Below are 15,635 nucleotides of genomic sequence, written 5' to 3'. Positions count from 1 at the left end.
TAGTCCTTCTTTCCGATAGGTAATACAGATGTTCCCGGCCCAGTCAATTGAAAGTTCGATAAATACAGTTAGTAAGACGACAGAAGTATTGAGATGGACATATTCTTATTTCATTCTTTTTTTATAGTTTTGGTCCTCAACGCCAATTGCTTCTTAAAAAAAACGTTAGTTAATGCTTGATTTATCCATTGAACAATTTTTAGCAAATTGTAGAAGAAAATTTTAACGAATTTCAATCATTCATATTTTAACAAGCTAAACATATAAGGTACTATTCTTGTTTCAATTTCAACATACACTGTTGGAAATGTGTGCAATAACGTATAAATTAAGAAACCCAAAAAAAAAATCGTGGAGCAATCAGTTCAAGTGCATAAAAGTTAGAGCCAAAAAAGTGGATATTGCAGTTCCACTAGCATAAATAGTGTCATTACCTCACCATACAAATTTTAGCCTCGTTGAGCAACTCCTTAGAGTTAACCAAATGGGCTGACATTCAGCATGCGGCCTTCTTGCAGACCAAGGAATGATCGTAACCCCCAAAGTATTGATTCCGGAACATACCCCTATTTTGGAGCACCTCAAAGTATTTACATACGATTTCCACTTGAATGTCAAAATAGTCAAGTGTTCGGGTCTATATATGACCCGAACTATACTTTCTCGAAGCGATATCTCAGGAACGGTTAAAGCTACATGATATTTTCTGACTTTGACCTGAAATGAGGAGCTCTAAAATATTTCATTTTAGGATTTTTGAATAGGGTTACCAGAGTCACCCAGCAAAAAAAGGACAATTAGCCGGTGAGGATCATCCAAATGACTGTCTGAAATCGTCCAAGTGTCTGCTATCAGATGCAGTTTAGAAGTTTGAGTTTTGATTTTTGTAGTCTTCAGAAAACGACCCTGAAGCTAAAAAGTCCTTAAAAAAATGAGTGTTTTGCAACAAAGATAACACATTTTGTTTAAGTCGTATTGAAAAACTTTTAATAGATATAAATTTTGGTAGGTTGAGAGTTCATATTGAAATATATAATAAAAGTGCTTGGTTTTACAGGCCACATTAAGGCCATATTTAAAATGTTCGTAAAAAAGTAATTTTAATGATTTTATTGCCGTTCTGTTTAGTAACATTTATTTTCAACCGATAGTGAAAATTAAGAGACTGATACGGTGACCACCATTCTAGTTTTTGAAATCATAGGTTTTCAATATATTGAGGACCAAATCTGCGGTATATCGACTTGAACTTTACACTTGTTGCTACCCTGAGCACAATTACTCTGTAATATTAAATTAATTTTTAAATTTTATTTTAAGAAATAAAAAACGACACTTCAATTAACTCAAGAATTTGAAATTTGCACATTTAATCCATTTCATGTTAAAATACAGCTAAGCGATTTTTTGAAATCTCTCGTTGTATGTTTTTCGTGGTTTTTAATGTGATAAGAATATCACAAAAAAAATTTAGTCAATATCTATTGGTTTTCATGTTTTTATAGATAAATAATTTATCAGCCCAGTTTTATAAATTTAAGGTTATTATTTAGTTTAAAATAACAATGGTTTTCAAGAAGAAAATCAATGATTTTGTTTTTTTCTTATATTTTCATTTATGACATATGACATCGGAAACCAAAAACTTTTTTACTTTAATTGAATCTCTAAATCAGATTAAGTTTAGCTGACATAGTAAAATTTCATTATTCGAACCGGGCTGGTCAAGATCTTCGTTCTAAACGCCATCTTTTTTTGACCATTTTGTCTTTCGGCTCAATTTTCAGACATCAACAAAATAATAATAGCCCATAAATAGATGGTAAACATTTAAAGGATTCCAAAACGGTATAATTTATGGAAATCGGCTCAGTACTTTGAAAGATACAACCAAAATAGTAATGCGAGTCTATATGACCCTAACAGGCTAATTATCCTTTTTTTAACCGCAATGGAAGATTAAAATGCTATAAAGATAGAATTTTCAGTGCAAGAAAATTCATGACACACCTTAATAACCATAACCGCTTCCCCACACACTGGCGCAAAATCGAACACAGTCAAAAGAAAAGAACACAAAAGAGTAGATAAGGCAAATTTCCCGAACCCATCACCATTTTCGTGCTACATCTCAGTCGGCATTAGCTCTTCGCCAGCTTTCGACGGTGTCAGATATTTTTGTTTGTTTTTTTAGTGAATAATAGAACATTTGTATGCCATCGAGATAATTTAGCGCGTACATTTTTATTTGCGGCCATCTGTGCCATTTTTGGTATCCTTTCATTTGCAATCGTATACTCTATTTCCGTTACCTAATTTCTGGAGCCATTTAAAATGACTATTCAACTGCCATTCTATAATAGGTCGAGCCAGGATCAAAAACAATCCACCAGTATGCATAAGGTTGTAGAATAACTGCTGGTTTTGCTTTTCAGGAAATGAAATGGTGATCTTTTATTTCATTTCAGGTAGTAGCTAATGATCCCAAAACTGCCGACGATAGTGATGGTTTAACCTGGGAATACGTTGAGGAAAGCAGGTATGGTACATTAAATGGCAATCACAAAATAGTAACGCAATCCTAAACATATTGAATAACGTTATGCTTTCAGATCAACACTTGCTTCTTGGTGCAAACCTTCCTATATTCCGATCCTACTAACTTTCATTCTGATTGTGTTAGTAGTTTTACTCCCTTTGGTGGATCACAATGAAAGACAGTTTGATTCACGATCGAAATCGAAGGACTACCGGCAAGATATGTGTAATGAAGGCTGCAAGTAAGTAATATTTTTTTCCTTTATTCATATCTCTGTCGATCGTTGTAATGATCAATGTATACACTTATTTTATTCAACAGCATTCAGCTTGTTGAAAGCATACCCGAAGGACTTGTGTATCCAAAAGGAAGCCCAGCTTTCATGTCGACATACGATGCCTGGAAAAATTTAATTGATATGGCAACAGATACTATCGAGATCGGATCCTTCTATTGGTCCCTACGAAGGGAGGATGTTTATAACCACTCCAGTGCATGGCAAGGGGAAGACATCTTCAAGAAAATATTGCAGACTGGCACCGATAAAAAGATCACTATAAAGATTGCTCAAAGCATTCCTACGGCGGCAAATCCTTGTACAGATACTGAAATTTTATCAAAACGCAAGGCGGCTGAAGTACGATCTGTAGATTTTCCTCGATTGGTGGGTGGAGGCGTTCTGCATACTAAGTTGTTAGTTATTGATCGCAGTAACTTCTATGTGGGTAGTGCAAACATGGACTGGCGTTCGTTGACTCAAGTTAAGGAGCTTGGTGTGCTTGTCACAAATTGTTCATGTTTGGCGCAAGACATAGTGAAAATGTTTGAGGTGGGAAAAAGAAGCTTTGATCGTTACATTTTGAGTTGAAATATTTTTTTATTATACTTAAAGGTATACTGGGATATGGGTCAGCCAAATGCTGAAATCCCTAACAAGTGGCCGGAGGCATACGCAACAAAATATAATGCGAATTCTACGCTTGCCGTTGAATACAACAGCAAGTTCAAGCTGAACACTTATTTTTCGGTAAGTTATTCTTGATTTTACTAGTTTTACAAACATAAGTTCCGTCGTAAAAAGTTAGACAGACATCCAATTCAAAATTTTCTGCACTTGTCTGGCATTCAAAAATACTCCCATGTGTCTTCGAAGCATACATGATTTGATTGATTGATTGTTTGATTAGAGAGACTGTAAACTTAAAAGTTCATTCATCTCTATTACAGGGTGGCCACTCAAAATCAATTTTTGATTTCCCGCATTTTTCCCGTCTTTTTCCCGCATGGTCTCACGAATTTCCCGGTTTTATACAACAGAAAACCAAACAAAATTCCGAATATTCAATTTTGAAAACCAAAAAAAAAACGACATTGTTTTAAGCTTTCTTTTAGTGGTTAATGATTTTAAATGGTTTTTGTATCAGTTTGTTATCAGTCAGTCATAAAAATTTAAAATATAATTTTTGAATGAAATTATGAAAAAAAAAAACAATTCCTAAGCTTCCAAATGAACCCTTCAGATCTGCAATACGATGTAAGGATTCTAATGCACCTCAAATTCTGAAATTTGGTCCACCCTTTTCCGAGAGGCTTTAAATATGGAGTGTTTTTTTTTTTTAGGTTTTATTTTTGACACTTTACCAGCATTATGGCATTCGTGTAATTAAATATGGAGTGTGATTTTTTGAAAATGTTCTAACTTTAGGTTAACTTTGAGGTACAAAACTAAAACATTATTTCTGAGCAAAATACCTCCGCAATAGCTTTTGCTCATTATCTTTCAAATGAGATCAGAAGATTTGCAATGCATGTTTTTAGCGGGTGATCCCAAACTTTTGGCCGGCAGTGTACTTGTCCGAATTCGTACTTAATTTTATCGGCACAAGCTCCACTTAAATGTTGCTTGTCAACAAGTACTTCTAAACACAGGTCCAAACGTTTTTTGCAATATCTGGATAGTGTGCAATCACATCGGGACTAACGCACGATAAACACCAAGTGATGGGATTAGTCAAGGGAGATCGTATAGCCATTTTATTCAAAAATCCACAGTAAAATATGACAGCTATTTATGAGTACAAGGATATCCTTGTCGGAAAAATGACTAGACTCTTTTGCATTCTTCATTGCCGATTTAGTAGAGAATCCAATTTCTACGCTTCCAGGAGGTAGAAGATTTATTTCTGAGAGTTCAATTCCAATAAGTGTTTTTGATTTTACGTTTAGTCGTTCAGGCTTTACAACTTTCTCCATCAATGCTCTTACAAGGCCGGTTAAATCATCGAAGAGAAATGGAACCGCACCTGTCTGATACTCGCGCAAAAAGTCACTAAAAAAACTCTATTTTGGTCCCAGTAAATTATCATCTACAGTTTTAGCAACAATGTCGAATACTGCGAACGGAAAATCGATGAAAAACTCCGCTTAAAATTTGGATGGTTTTCCTTAATCTCCTCCTGGTTTTTTTACCTCGTCGACAAACCGTTTGATGTACGGTATTATTTTGGCAGCACGTTCTGCAACGCGTGCATTTTCCACCCAGCGAACGTCACAAATTTTAACGGAAATATAGTTGTACCCGTTACTGTCCTTCACGTCCTCGAAAGTTCACCCAAATTCCATTCACTTTTCCTCAATCTCTCCTTGAACGCTTTATGTACAGTCCACAGCTCCCAGTGGTGAGAATCTCGTACGCCAGATTTGAAACAAGTTCTTGAACTTCGATAGTTAGTTTCTTGAGCATTTTCCAATTTAATGCTGGACCATCCATGGGATACTGGATCACTCGTTTCAGTAGATCAGGATTATTCGAAAAATATAGTTTCACGCCATTCAGAAGGTCATTCGAGCGCGTCGACGATAAGAATGCAGAACCAATTTACCTTGCTTCAACTAGGCTTGTTTTTTGATTCCAGAAGTGCACAGCAATATCCATTTGTTGCTTCTGCACAATCTTAACGTTTCTTCAAATCCTAAATTGAAAACTTCATTCAAAAAATAGAGAGCAATACCGTGTGGAATCAAATAGCTTATTTTTGTTCTTCCCATTTCTATTCGATTAGAAATCTGGCTGTTCGGGAACATCCTTTTGTTGTTCAATGAAGGAAGTTCAAACTTATCGAAACCGATCCAGCTCGGCAGGAGGATTCGTTTCGACCTGGTAGAAATCGGTCGAAGTCAATTGGAAAGAGACTGGTGTGGTGATCAACTGTCAATCCATTTCCACTTGTTTCGACCTATTTCGACTAAACTTCATTGAACAGACTTTCACTGGGCCAAAAATTCCCGACTTTTCGAAAAAATTCCCGGCTTTTTCCCGCTTTTTTCCCGTTGGATTTCAAATCCCGTCTTTTTCCCGCTTTTCCCGTTTTTCCCGAATGAGTGGCCACCCTGCTATTAATACATGATTTGTTAAAGAAATTAATGATATGAGGCCCTTAGAGCCAGAAGGGGCTAGGTGCAGAAGGCTGATTTCGAGAAAAACACACTCGAAGTTTAAACAGTTCCACTAAATTCCACAACCTTTTTTTTGGAAAAAATATTATTGTACCACGACTTTGTAAATAAAAACAAAGCACTTGACATATTTTTGGCAAAAAAAAACAGTTTATTTAAGCGGTTGTACTCCATTTACACAACGAAAACAATTGCCCAGAATGAAAAATTTCCACAATTTCAATCGCCAGAAATAACTGTTTCCCGCAATTTTTTTCCCTAGATGACCCATTTTCCAGATTTTTTTTATCAGAATAAACCATTTCCTAGAATTTTTTTCGCCATAACGAACATTTAAGAAAACCAGAAGAAATCCCAATCTTTAAATTCCGTGGTTAAAAGTTATAGTACTTTGAAATCAACAAATTGAAGGTGTTTTAAAGGCTTAAATAAACATGATTATGGTTATAGTACTTTGAAATCAACAAATTGAAGGTGTTTTAAAGGCTTAAATAAACATGATTGGGCAAGTTGGAATTTCCTGGTCTTAGCCGTCTTAGGACAACCACAAATAAAAAAAAACATGATTGAATTAAAAATACACAACGCAAAATAGTCCTTGCGGACCCTACCATACTACTGAAAATCTACAGTTAATGTTTTTCAAAACCAAGTCTGTTAGCTTACCGGATTGTTCTATATGAATGGGATTCATTACTCGCGTACCGAACGAACCGAACCAACACTGCACATGCACACAACTACACTCCATAATTCCATTTTTTTTTAAATTCTGTCTTCTTTACGTTCAGGAATTCTTATAAATTTTACTAAAAACAATTCGATAAATGTTTCGGATGAATTAGCAACACATTATTCAATTATCACGTAACACTTGCAAATTTTTCGAACAAAACACGATAAGTTTCACGTTTCACCGTTATGAAGTTATCGCTTCCGAAGTTCAACTTCAACTGATTTTTTTCGTACTTTTTCGTTCGGTAGCGTGAGTGACCATCAGGGTAGTCAGATTGACAGGTTTTCCCACAGAATGCGAATTTGTTTTTCCGATTTGCAAATTGATCTAGAAAATCGCAGTTTGAAACTTCTAAAATATTTCCACAATTTAAAAAAAAATGTTTCCTGTATTTCAGGGGAGACGTTTATTATTGTACGTATGTATGAAAGGTTTCCTCATCGATAGCAAGGTCCAGCCTATGATTGTGTGGCTTGGTCTTCGAATTTCTTCTTAGGCTTCCACGGCCGAATGATTAAATCAAGAATTTTTCTTCGAGGGAAGACATCCAACTTTCAAAGACATACAAAAGTTGGCAATCCACTCCACTTCCAATAGTCTCTTCAGATTATCCCCAGATGCATTCCCTCTGAGGTATTTTTTTTTAAATACATACTTGTTGTTTACAATGAAAAACCTTGTTTGTTTTGTTTTGTTGTTTTATTTGGGATTTTAAGCCTCTTGGGTTTGTTCATCCCATATGAAACACATCTTACCTAGTGTCGGCAGCTTATGCGGGATTCGAACTCAAAAGTTTTCTTGCCGTTACCGGGAATCGAACCCAGTACACCTGGGTTGCCAGACTCGCGCCAGCCTATCCGCTAGACCACATCAGCGCTCCTAATGGAGTCGTTAGTTAAAATTGCACAAAAATCTTGAAAAATCTATATAAAAAAGATGAAAACAAATCTAGAGTTTTTTTTTATTACGTCGTATGAACCATTATAAACAAAAATGAGTTATTGACTGCAAACGGTTGATAAACATGCATTCTTTATTAGATAAAAACTTGGTTTCATTAAAACAATAAATAACTTCAATATTATGATTTGATTTTAAGACGTATGAAGACTTTATAACTTTTGAGTGTAACTTGGTTTAAACGACCTTTCGCGTTGCCCAGCATTGCCGTGCATGCAAAAGGACCTAAAAACACAGTTCGACGAGTTGGTTTATCGGTCCTTTTGCATCTTCGCAGAAAGTACGGTAGCAAAGAACTGAAAAACTCAATATAATCGGAAAGATATCATTAGTGTGAGTGGGTGTAGCTATCTCAGTGGAAAAAATTGTTGCTGGTAAATGAAAAACACATTACTTTTAGGCTAAGCAAATTCTTAATTTATATTTTTTACCACAGTGGAAGTCAAATAAACTTGAGCGCTTTTGATGTGTTCCCTTATTCGTTGAGCGGTTATCGGAGGCGCCAGATAGTAACCAGCAATGTAAAGTCAACGTTAAAGAATGTTTTCTGAAGTCAGTCGTTTGCAGTCCCTTTTCGGCAGGCCTCTTAAAGGACTCTCGCACACATCACTGCTGCTTTCTGTTGCTACCCGGGGATAAATTTAGTACCTAAACAGGAAATTAAGAGGTAACTTTCATATGGAATACAGTTATAGGAATTTTTTTAAAAAGTTGCAAAACGACGTTTGCGCCAAAAATGGTATGCAGAAGGTCGCAAGTGCATATTTTCTCGAACATCTTTACTGATGCTTATAACAAACACGCTAGGACAAATCTCACATATTCTTATATCGCATACCTAATTGGTATGCCATTCAGAGCGATACTTTAAATACAAGATTAAAAACTGTCTTACGAAACTTCAACATCGATTTTCTCGAAACTCGTCAGGTGGCTCATACGACCTAATAAAAAAAAACTCTAGAAATGATTTGGTCTATTCGTTAGTATTGCTCCTACAGAGAAAAGTTGGAAAAGAAGAAGAAAAACTACCGCAAGACGTCAAAGCTGTTGCACTGAAACAAACAATTCAGATTATATTTATGAGTTTTTACGAGCAAAAAAAACCATTGTTTAAAAGTCAATTATGATTGATGCAGTGACATTTAAATCCGTTTTCAATGCATTTTACCAATTCTTAAATGATTTATCACATTTATTTAGAAAAGAAATGTATCGAATGATTGATTTGAAAAACAAAACGGGAACCAATCTATTTCTTTATTTATAAAAATCTATAGTATTAAGGGATTTATTCTCTAACTTTAAAGCGGATGGTATAATAAGAGCAACACGTCAAGAAACGCGACGGAACAAGCATCATTTTGTTCAGAATTATTTATAGTCTATGTCATAATTACAAAAAAATATAGTGTAGGGAATGTTTTCGACGCCTCAAGAAAAAATCAAATTCCATTAATTTGCAGTAGAAAAGTTGACTTCAGCCTTACATATTTACCATTCCGTAGCAAATTTAGTTATAAAAATATTAACTCTTATAGTTTTAGAACAAAATATATTTCAAAAACTATATAGTTTTTGAAATATATTTTGTTTTAAAATTATAAGAGTATACTCTGTAACAATTGATTTTAAATGTTTTTTTATTACTGATTTTCTTGATAAAACAACTGGAACAACCACTGATTTAAAAAAAAATGGATGCCTAAACCAACCCAAAACATTTTTCTGTTTTTTTTTTTATTCAATGCTTTTTATTTAAAGAAAACCATTTATATTTTAGAAACATTTATTTAATTAAACAAACAATTTGAAAACATTTATCTACTTAATTTCTACCGAACAACATATAACGGAAGTAAAAAATATAAAAATAATAAAATGGAATCAAATGTGATCGATATCTGTGCAATCGGAAATTTCATTGACTACTTCTAATGAAAATGAAATTTCCGATGGAGCAATCGTTGTTGTTGTTGGAATTTTTGAACGATCCACTTCCGCTCTGTTTCGGAAAATTTTAAAAAGATTTTTTCCCTGTTGCATCTGTTAACCGTTCCGTTGAGTTCAAACTTGCAAACCCAATTTCCGATTGTTGTTGGGCTTTTGTTTTAAATTTTGGCAAGCTCTTTTTCCAGTCCTGAAGTACCCAAACAAACAATGGGCAATTTTATTAGGAGACGCATGCTTCTCCATTTCTGCTCTCAAAAGCGCCATACCTGAAAGCGATTTTGATTTTGAATTTGCAAAATCATATTTCACTTCTTCTTTCCTTTTTATTCGCATATGCTACTCTTTATCAAAGGACAACAAAAAACACCACCAGAAAAGAAGCCTCAGATATAAGATGATTATTTTCTTCAGTGTTACTCGGTTACACTGACGAAAATGCAGCCCATCAATCGAGCTGTCAAATTACGGTTGTCAAATTTCGGGTCTAACTACCGTTGCGTGAATCCAATTTTTCTCTGAATACGCAATATATTCATTATAGAGTATTTCCTGAGACAGATGGTGGTAGGGTAGCTTTTTGTTTTTGTTTTGAAAAAATGTAAACACCTACTGGTCGCCATTTTGAACTTGGGAGATTAGCACTGTTCAATTATTTCTTCAAGAGAAATTATTTTTTAAATTTTACATTACATAACTTCAAGATTACCTTCAAAGTATTTCATGTCTACAATCATTTAATTTAAGGTTGTTTAAAAAATTAAAAATTTTGCATAACCATTGCTATTGCACCGCCAATTTGGTTTCGTTATTACCCGGCCATTGAACATGCGTAGTGTTGTTTTTATTTTTACCTTACCACCAGGTGCCGAAAATTGTAAACATAAGAAATCAGCTGTTCGTTTAACAAGTGGGGAAATGCCTTATTCCTGGCAACACAATTCGGTAACTCATGATGAGTGCACTTTAAAAAGCCTTTAAAGCTCTCTCTCCGCTCTCTCCTCCCTCGTCAGGGCTGGGTTGCCAGGTGCCCAAATTGGTCTGTAAAACACAGATTTTTGACCCTTCGCTCAGATATTGTTCATAGGCGATGTGCGCGCTCACAATCCTGGTATACGATTTCTCATGTGTTAAACAGAGAAAGCAATAGCCTTCACTCCAATTTCACTCCGATTAGCTGTCATTCTTATGGAAATCTGTGTAAGAGTAAAGAGCAAGCTTTATTCTTTTTAGCAGGCCCAATCCCAATACCGTATTTGTTTTCTCCCCTTTTTCAGTGTTCCACCGTACCCGATAAAAAACAAACACAAATCGTCGCCAGTGTATTGCTACCTCACTCACTCACACGCTCTCTTGCAACACTGACAAAATTTTCGGGGCAACACCGCCCGATGGCAGTGCAACACCAGGTCAAAACCAGTGTAACACTGTCCAAATAAACAAACAGTTTGACAGCACCTAATGGTGCACCAGTGCAACACTAGTGCAACACTCGGCATAAAAATACAGTATCAGACACAGAGTTTGACAAAAACTTTTGCTCGAAGTCAGAGTGCCCAGATTTTACAGACTTTCAACATTGAGTGATGAAACAAATATTCATGTATCGGATATGATCCGTAAGTGCCAGATTATCCTAGAAATCTCGCTTGTATGCATTGGAATTTCACCTATCATTCATTAAAACTTAATTTTTGAAATTAGATCGGCATAGTACCTACGTGGTAGGAAACAGTGTTTGTTATATATAGCAATCATTATTTAACCCCTGCGTTTTTATATTTCAGAGCTCTCCACCACCAATGACGACAAACGGTCGCACCCATGATATTGATGCAATTTTGGATGTCATACATCGTGCCGACAAATTTATTCATATATCAGTTATGGATTATTTTCCACTAACTTTATACACTGCTAAGCCAGAGTAAGTTCATCTATTAACAAGGTACCTACGTAGGCCTCCAAAACTAACAGTAATTTGTATGTCTTTTTAGATTCTGGCCGGTAATCGATGACGCCATACGCCGGGCAGCTCTTGAACGAAAGGTAACCATTCGCTTGCTGATTTCGTTCTGGAAACATTCGCGCGCTTCGGAACAGTACTTCCTCAACTCCTTACAAGCCCTGTCAGAATCTCTGGACGGAGTTTCGATTGAAGTACGCCGGTTTATTGTACCCGCCAGTGACGATCAGGCCCAGATTCCATTCGGCCGAGTTAACCACAACAAATACATGGTGACCGACAACACCGCGTACATTGGAACATCCAATTGGTCCGGTGATTACTTCATCGACACGGCCGGTATCGGATTAGTGATGTCAACATTCGAAACCGATGGCACCATTGTGCGAGATTTACAAGCCGTGTTCGAAAGGGACTGGAGCAGCAAATATGCGATGTCGTTCGATTAATTGCGCTCAAAATTTGGCATAAAAAAAATCCAAATTCTAAAATCTGGCGACACAAACAAGTAACAAAAGCAAAAAATAAGATCTCTTCTGTAAAAATATTTCCGATCGCAGGAGTAATTGTAATAACTTTCTATTTTTAACTCGATCATCTTCAACAGCCATACAGAAAAAATCAAACTAGAGAATTTTTAAGGTTTATAAATTCCATTCTAATGTCTTTCTGATAATGGTTGGTTGAAATTTTATTATGCGAAACTCATTTCTCTTTTACAATATTATTCGACATTATTTTTAGGATAACTGGCTGTTATTATTTGTAATAAAAAAGAACTCAAAGCTTGTTACTGAGTTATAAACTTCCCTTTTATTTAGCATTATTTAGTACGTTAGAGATTTATTGATGTTTCTTCAGATGAACCATAAGTGGCTTTTTACGATTGAATGCCTTCGGGCAATACGTGCATTGGAAATTGAGTATACCTTCATGCTTTTCCCGAATGTGGCCCCGCAAATCCCGCTGATACCGATACGAAGCAGGACACTGTTGGCACTTGAAGGGTTTGTTGCCTAAGTGAAATTCAATGTGAGAATCGAGCAATCGTTGCTGAGTGAACGTGATTGGACACAGATGACATTTGAAAGGCCGATCTTCGTTGTGAACGGTGAGATGACCTTTGAGTAAACTTTTTGTCCTGAACCCTCGGAAGCAGTATTCACACTTGAAATCTTCCCTGGCATCATGCAATCTAACGTGTGCATCATATGAACCTTTGATCGAGAAACGTGCATTGCATATGGGGCACTCATAAGGTTTTTCTTGGCGGTGGGAGTTTTCATGATCCCGAAGGAATGCCTTCTCTTTGAAAGCCTTTCCACAAAGAGAACAGATGAATTTTTTCATTTTGAACATGCGATATTGATGTATTTGCATTGATTGACGAGACTTGAAGAATCGGTGACATACTTCGCATTTAAATTTCAGATCACCATCGTAGGATAAACTTTCTGGAAGGTGAACTTCATCGGTATGAGCTTTCAATAATTCCTTAGAATCGAATTTCAGTTTACAGGCACAGCACATATGCATTTTTTGACGAAGTTCTTCCATTTTTTCGATAATCATTTTCTTCTTATGGAATGATTTGATGTGACTCTGCAGGACATAGTTATTGGCAAACTCTTCATCACAACTAGGGCATGGATGCAGCATATCAACGTACATTTTGCGCTGATGACGTAAATACTCTTTCTTAGTTTCAAATCTTTTGTAGCAAACTGAACACTCGTATGGGTTTTCTTCGATTTCAATCGGATTAGTGACCCTATAACGCAAATGTGACCTTTCTGAGTGCTCTAAAACTTTTTCATGGCTATCCAAAAAGAAGTCTTTACATAGACAACATCGTTTAGGCTGAGAATCTGCTTTCACACCATAATATAAACGCCTTTTTCTTGGTTTTTTATCTTGAGAAGAACCTTCATCTAGATATTGTTCGTCATCTCTGTTAAGATCCTCGCTATCAGAATCCTGATTACTATCGGAATCTGAGTTTCCATCGATGGAAAAATCCGAATCAGTGTCAACAGTTTCCATCCATTCATTGTCGTTGGGTTTGTATTCTATCCCCTCTATAAGAGGCTTTACGTCAGTATCAACCGAACAGGAAGGTTTTTCTTCTGCGAGTTCTTTGTTTTGACCTTCACTGAGCTTTTTTGGTAATCCTGATTTTCGCTTTGATGTTGTTTGTTTTTCAAGCTTCTCTTCTTTCGGTTTGATTTTCTTTTTAGGAGTACTGCCTTCAGTTTCCGATTCATTTGCATTGTACGTAACTTTAGGCAATTGTCTTAAATTGGGTTTACGTTCTTCCACCGAAATCTCAAATTCCAGTGGGGCTTCGTCACAATCCGATTCTGCCTCTTCCTTGATGTATGCATCCGATATGAAAACAGTGGAAATATTACCGTCAAGTGGTTCACTACAACGAAAAATAAAATGAGAATGTTTTCGAAGTTTTGGAATTTGATCAAATCATTCATACGTGATTTCAATTTTGGGGGTCGATAAAAATTGTTTCAATCTAGTAAAAGACTGCATCAAATTGGCATGAAACCGCTTTGCGACTTCGAGATCATTTTTACAGGCTTCACAATACATAGATGGAAATCCTTCAATTTCTTTGATCTGCAATCGTTTGAAAATTAAATAATATTTATATTTTTGAAAGCAAACTTCATTGTAATTACCGTCACACAAAAACAATCTCCGACAATTTGGGCAGCAGTCTTTCCATTCCCGAGAACTTCAAACAGAGGACTCATTGGCCCAGCCTCATTGCTACGGTTACAAAAACGGCATAGCTCTCCTTCAACATTACTCATCTTCACATTCAATAACTTGTTGAAAACTGAAAAATTCCACAAGAAATCCTCGAATTTATCCTGCTTATTTTATTTCACAAACGATCTCCATAGTAAACACCGCTACATTGACAAAATTGATGTGCGTGCTCACTGAAAGAGTGAATTGTTTAACGAACAATTAGTTATTACACTGAACAGTTGCCTGCCACCGTCCGCGCTTCAGTTCACATGGTTCACATACCGTGGTGCAAAACTGATCGCATAAACCAACACAATACAGCAAAAAGTACACAACTGGTGCAAAACAAAACCAGAATGATAAAGGTATAAAATTTTAATAAACTATACAAAACTTACGATCTTATAGATCGGTTTAACGGAAATTAAAGCGTAAAATGTTTACCAATGTAAATATGAAGCAGCAAACCATAAAACATGGATTAGGAATACGAACTGTTATCGAGGTTACCTCTAAATGTAGTGTAACCACGTCCACGTGGAACTTCATGTTAATTAAATCTGTAAGATTGTTAACCTGAAATTGTGTAAGATTGAGTACAAAATGTATAAATGCTTGGTTTTAGTGTAAACTTTATTTGTCATTTTCTGCGTAGCCATTTGACTGCGTTAGTTTAATACCATGTTTGAATTATGCTCTGCAAATGTGTAGCTTCGAAGGAGTTTGGGTTTTTCTTCTCAGATTATTTCGCTTTCGATAAGTGTGCTTGCTTATGGCATTTTAAAACAAAAAATGTTTTCATCGAAAATGGCCCAAATAGATCCAAGCAAATATTTATGTCGCATTTGCTCAAACCCATCGGCCAATGTTATTACGCTCGACTATACCATCAATGGAATTTCGCTGGCAGAGATGTTACAGTTCTGTGTTATGATTACGGTATGTTGCAGCAGTTTTTGGGGATATCTACAGTTTGTTATAGATTTTGCTTTTTTTCAGGTTAATAAGAACGATAATCTACCATATCAATGCTGTTACGATTGTAAAACGGATTTACTAGTAGCTCACAAAATGGTCAAACGATGTATTGAATCGGACAAAAAATTTCGTCAGCATTCTCAAGAGAGTGACGAAAATAGTACGGCAGAACCATCCCAATACGCACAGGAATACATCGTGCCCGAAGCACAGAACTTCGTCGAATTACCGGCTGAGACTTCACATAATACTTCAACGAATGTTGTAAGACACAGCATCGT

General features: G+C 35.9%; 3 protein-coding genes across 3 annotated transcripts in view; 2 read left to right on the top strand and 1 right to left on the bottom strand.

Annotated features, from left to right (window-relative positions):
* Positions 1–2,135: 2,135 nt before the first annotated feature.
* Positions 2,136–12,397, top strand: LOC129746694 (5'-3' exonuclease PLD3-like). Its single transcript, XM_055740542.1, has 7 exons — positions 2,136–2,403; positions 2,469–2,539; positions 2,613–2,780; positions 2,861–3,368; positions 3,432–3,566; positions 11,429–11,568; positions 11,639–12,397. The coding sequence occupies exons 1-7, from the start codon at positions 2,335–2,337 to the stop codon at positions 12,054–12,056; spliced, it is 1,509 nt and encodes a 502-aa protein (XP_055596517.1). The 5' UTR covers positions 2,136–2,334; the 3' UTR covers positions 12,057–12,397.
* LOC129746693 (gastrula zinc finger protein XlCGF26.1-like) lies at positions 12,395–14,625 on the bottom strand. The gene is made up of 3 exons (XM_055740541.1): positions 14,301–14,625; positions 14,096–14,238; positions 12,395–14,032 (listed from the first exon to the last, which is right to left on the bottom strand). Exons 1-3 carry the CDS (start codon positions 14,433–14,435, stop codon positions 12,451–12,453), a joined length of 1,860 nt encoding a protein of 619 aa, XP_055596516.1. The 5' UTR covers positions 14,436–14,625; the 3' UTR covers positions 12,395–12,450.
* A 435-nt stretch (positions 14,626–15,060) lies between these two features.
* Positions 15,061–15,635, top strand: part of LOC129741944 (uncharacterized) — a 2,267-nt gene continuing 1,692 nt past the window's right edge. Inside the window, exons 1-2 of the mRNA XM_055733771.1 lie at positions 15,061–15,315; positions 15,376–15,633. Of these exons, the coding sequence (XP_055589746.1) occupies positions 15,169–15,315; positions 15,376–15,633 (405 nt within the window). The 5' untranslated portion in view covers positions 15,061–15,168. The remainder of the gene's footprint in view (positions 15,316–15,375; positions 15,634–15,635) is intronic.

The sequence above is a fragment of the Uranotaenia lowii genome, chromosome 2, assembly GCF_029784155.1.
Source record: "Uranotaenia lowii strain MFRU-FL chromosome 2, ASM2978415v1, whole genome shotgun sequence".
Classification (NCBI taxonomy): Eukaryota; Metazoa; Arthropoda; class Insecta; order Diptera; family Culicidae; genus Uranotaenia; species Uranotaenia lowii.
This window is presented reverse-complemented; position numbering and strand designations above follow the sequence as displayed.

Coding starts and splice junctions, on each gene's coding strand:
- LOC129746693 (XM_055740541.1), bottom strand. CDS start 14,435: ATGAGTAATGTTGAAGGAGAGCTATGCCGTTTTTGTAACCGTAGCAAT. Junction 14,239..14,300: donor GAGATTGTTTTTGTGTGACG/GTAATTACAATG, acceptor AAACGATTGCAG/ATCAAAGAAATTGAAGGATT. Junction 14,033..14,095: donor ACCCCCAAAATTGAAATCAC/GTATGAATGATT, acceptor TTTTCGTTGTAG/TGAACCACTTGACGGTAATA.
- LOC129746694 (XM_055740542.1), top strand. CDS start 2,335: ATGACTATTCAACTGCCATTCTATAATAGGTCGAGCCAGGATCAAAAA. Junction 2,404..2,468: donor AATCCACCAGTATGCATAAG/GTTGTAGAATAA, acceptor ATTTCATTTCAG/GTAGTAGCTAATGATCCCAA. Junction 3,567..11,428: donor AGCTGAACACTTATTTTTCG/GTAAGTTATTCT, acceptor TTTATATTTCAG/AGCTCTCCACCACCAATGAC.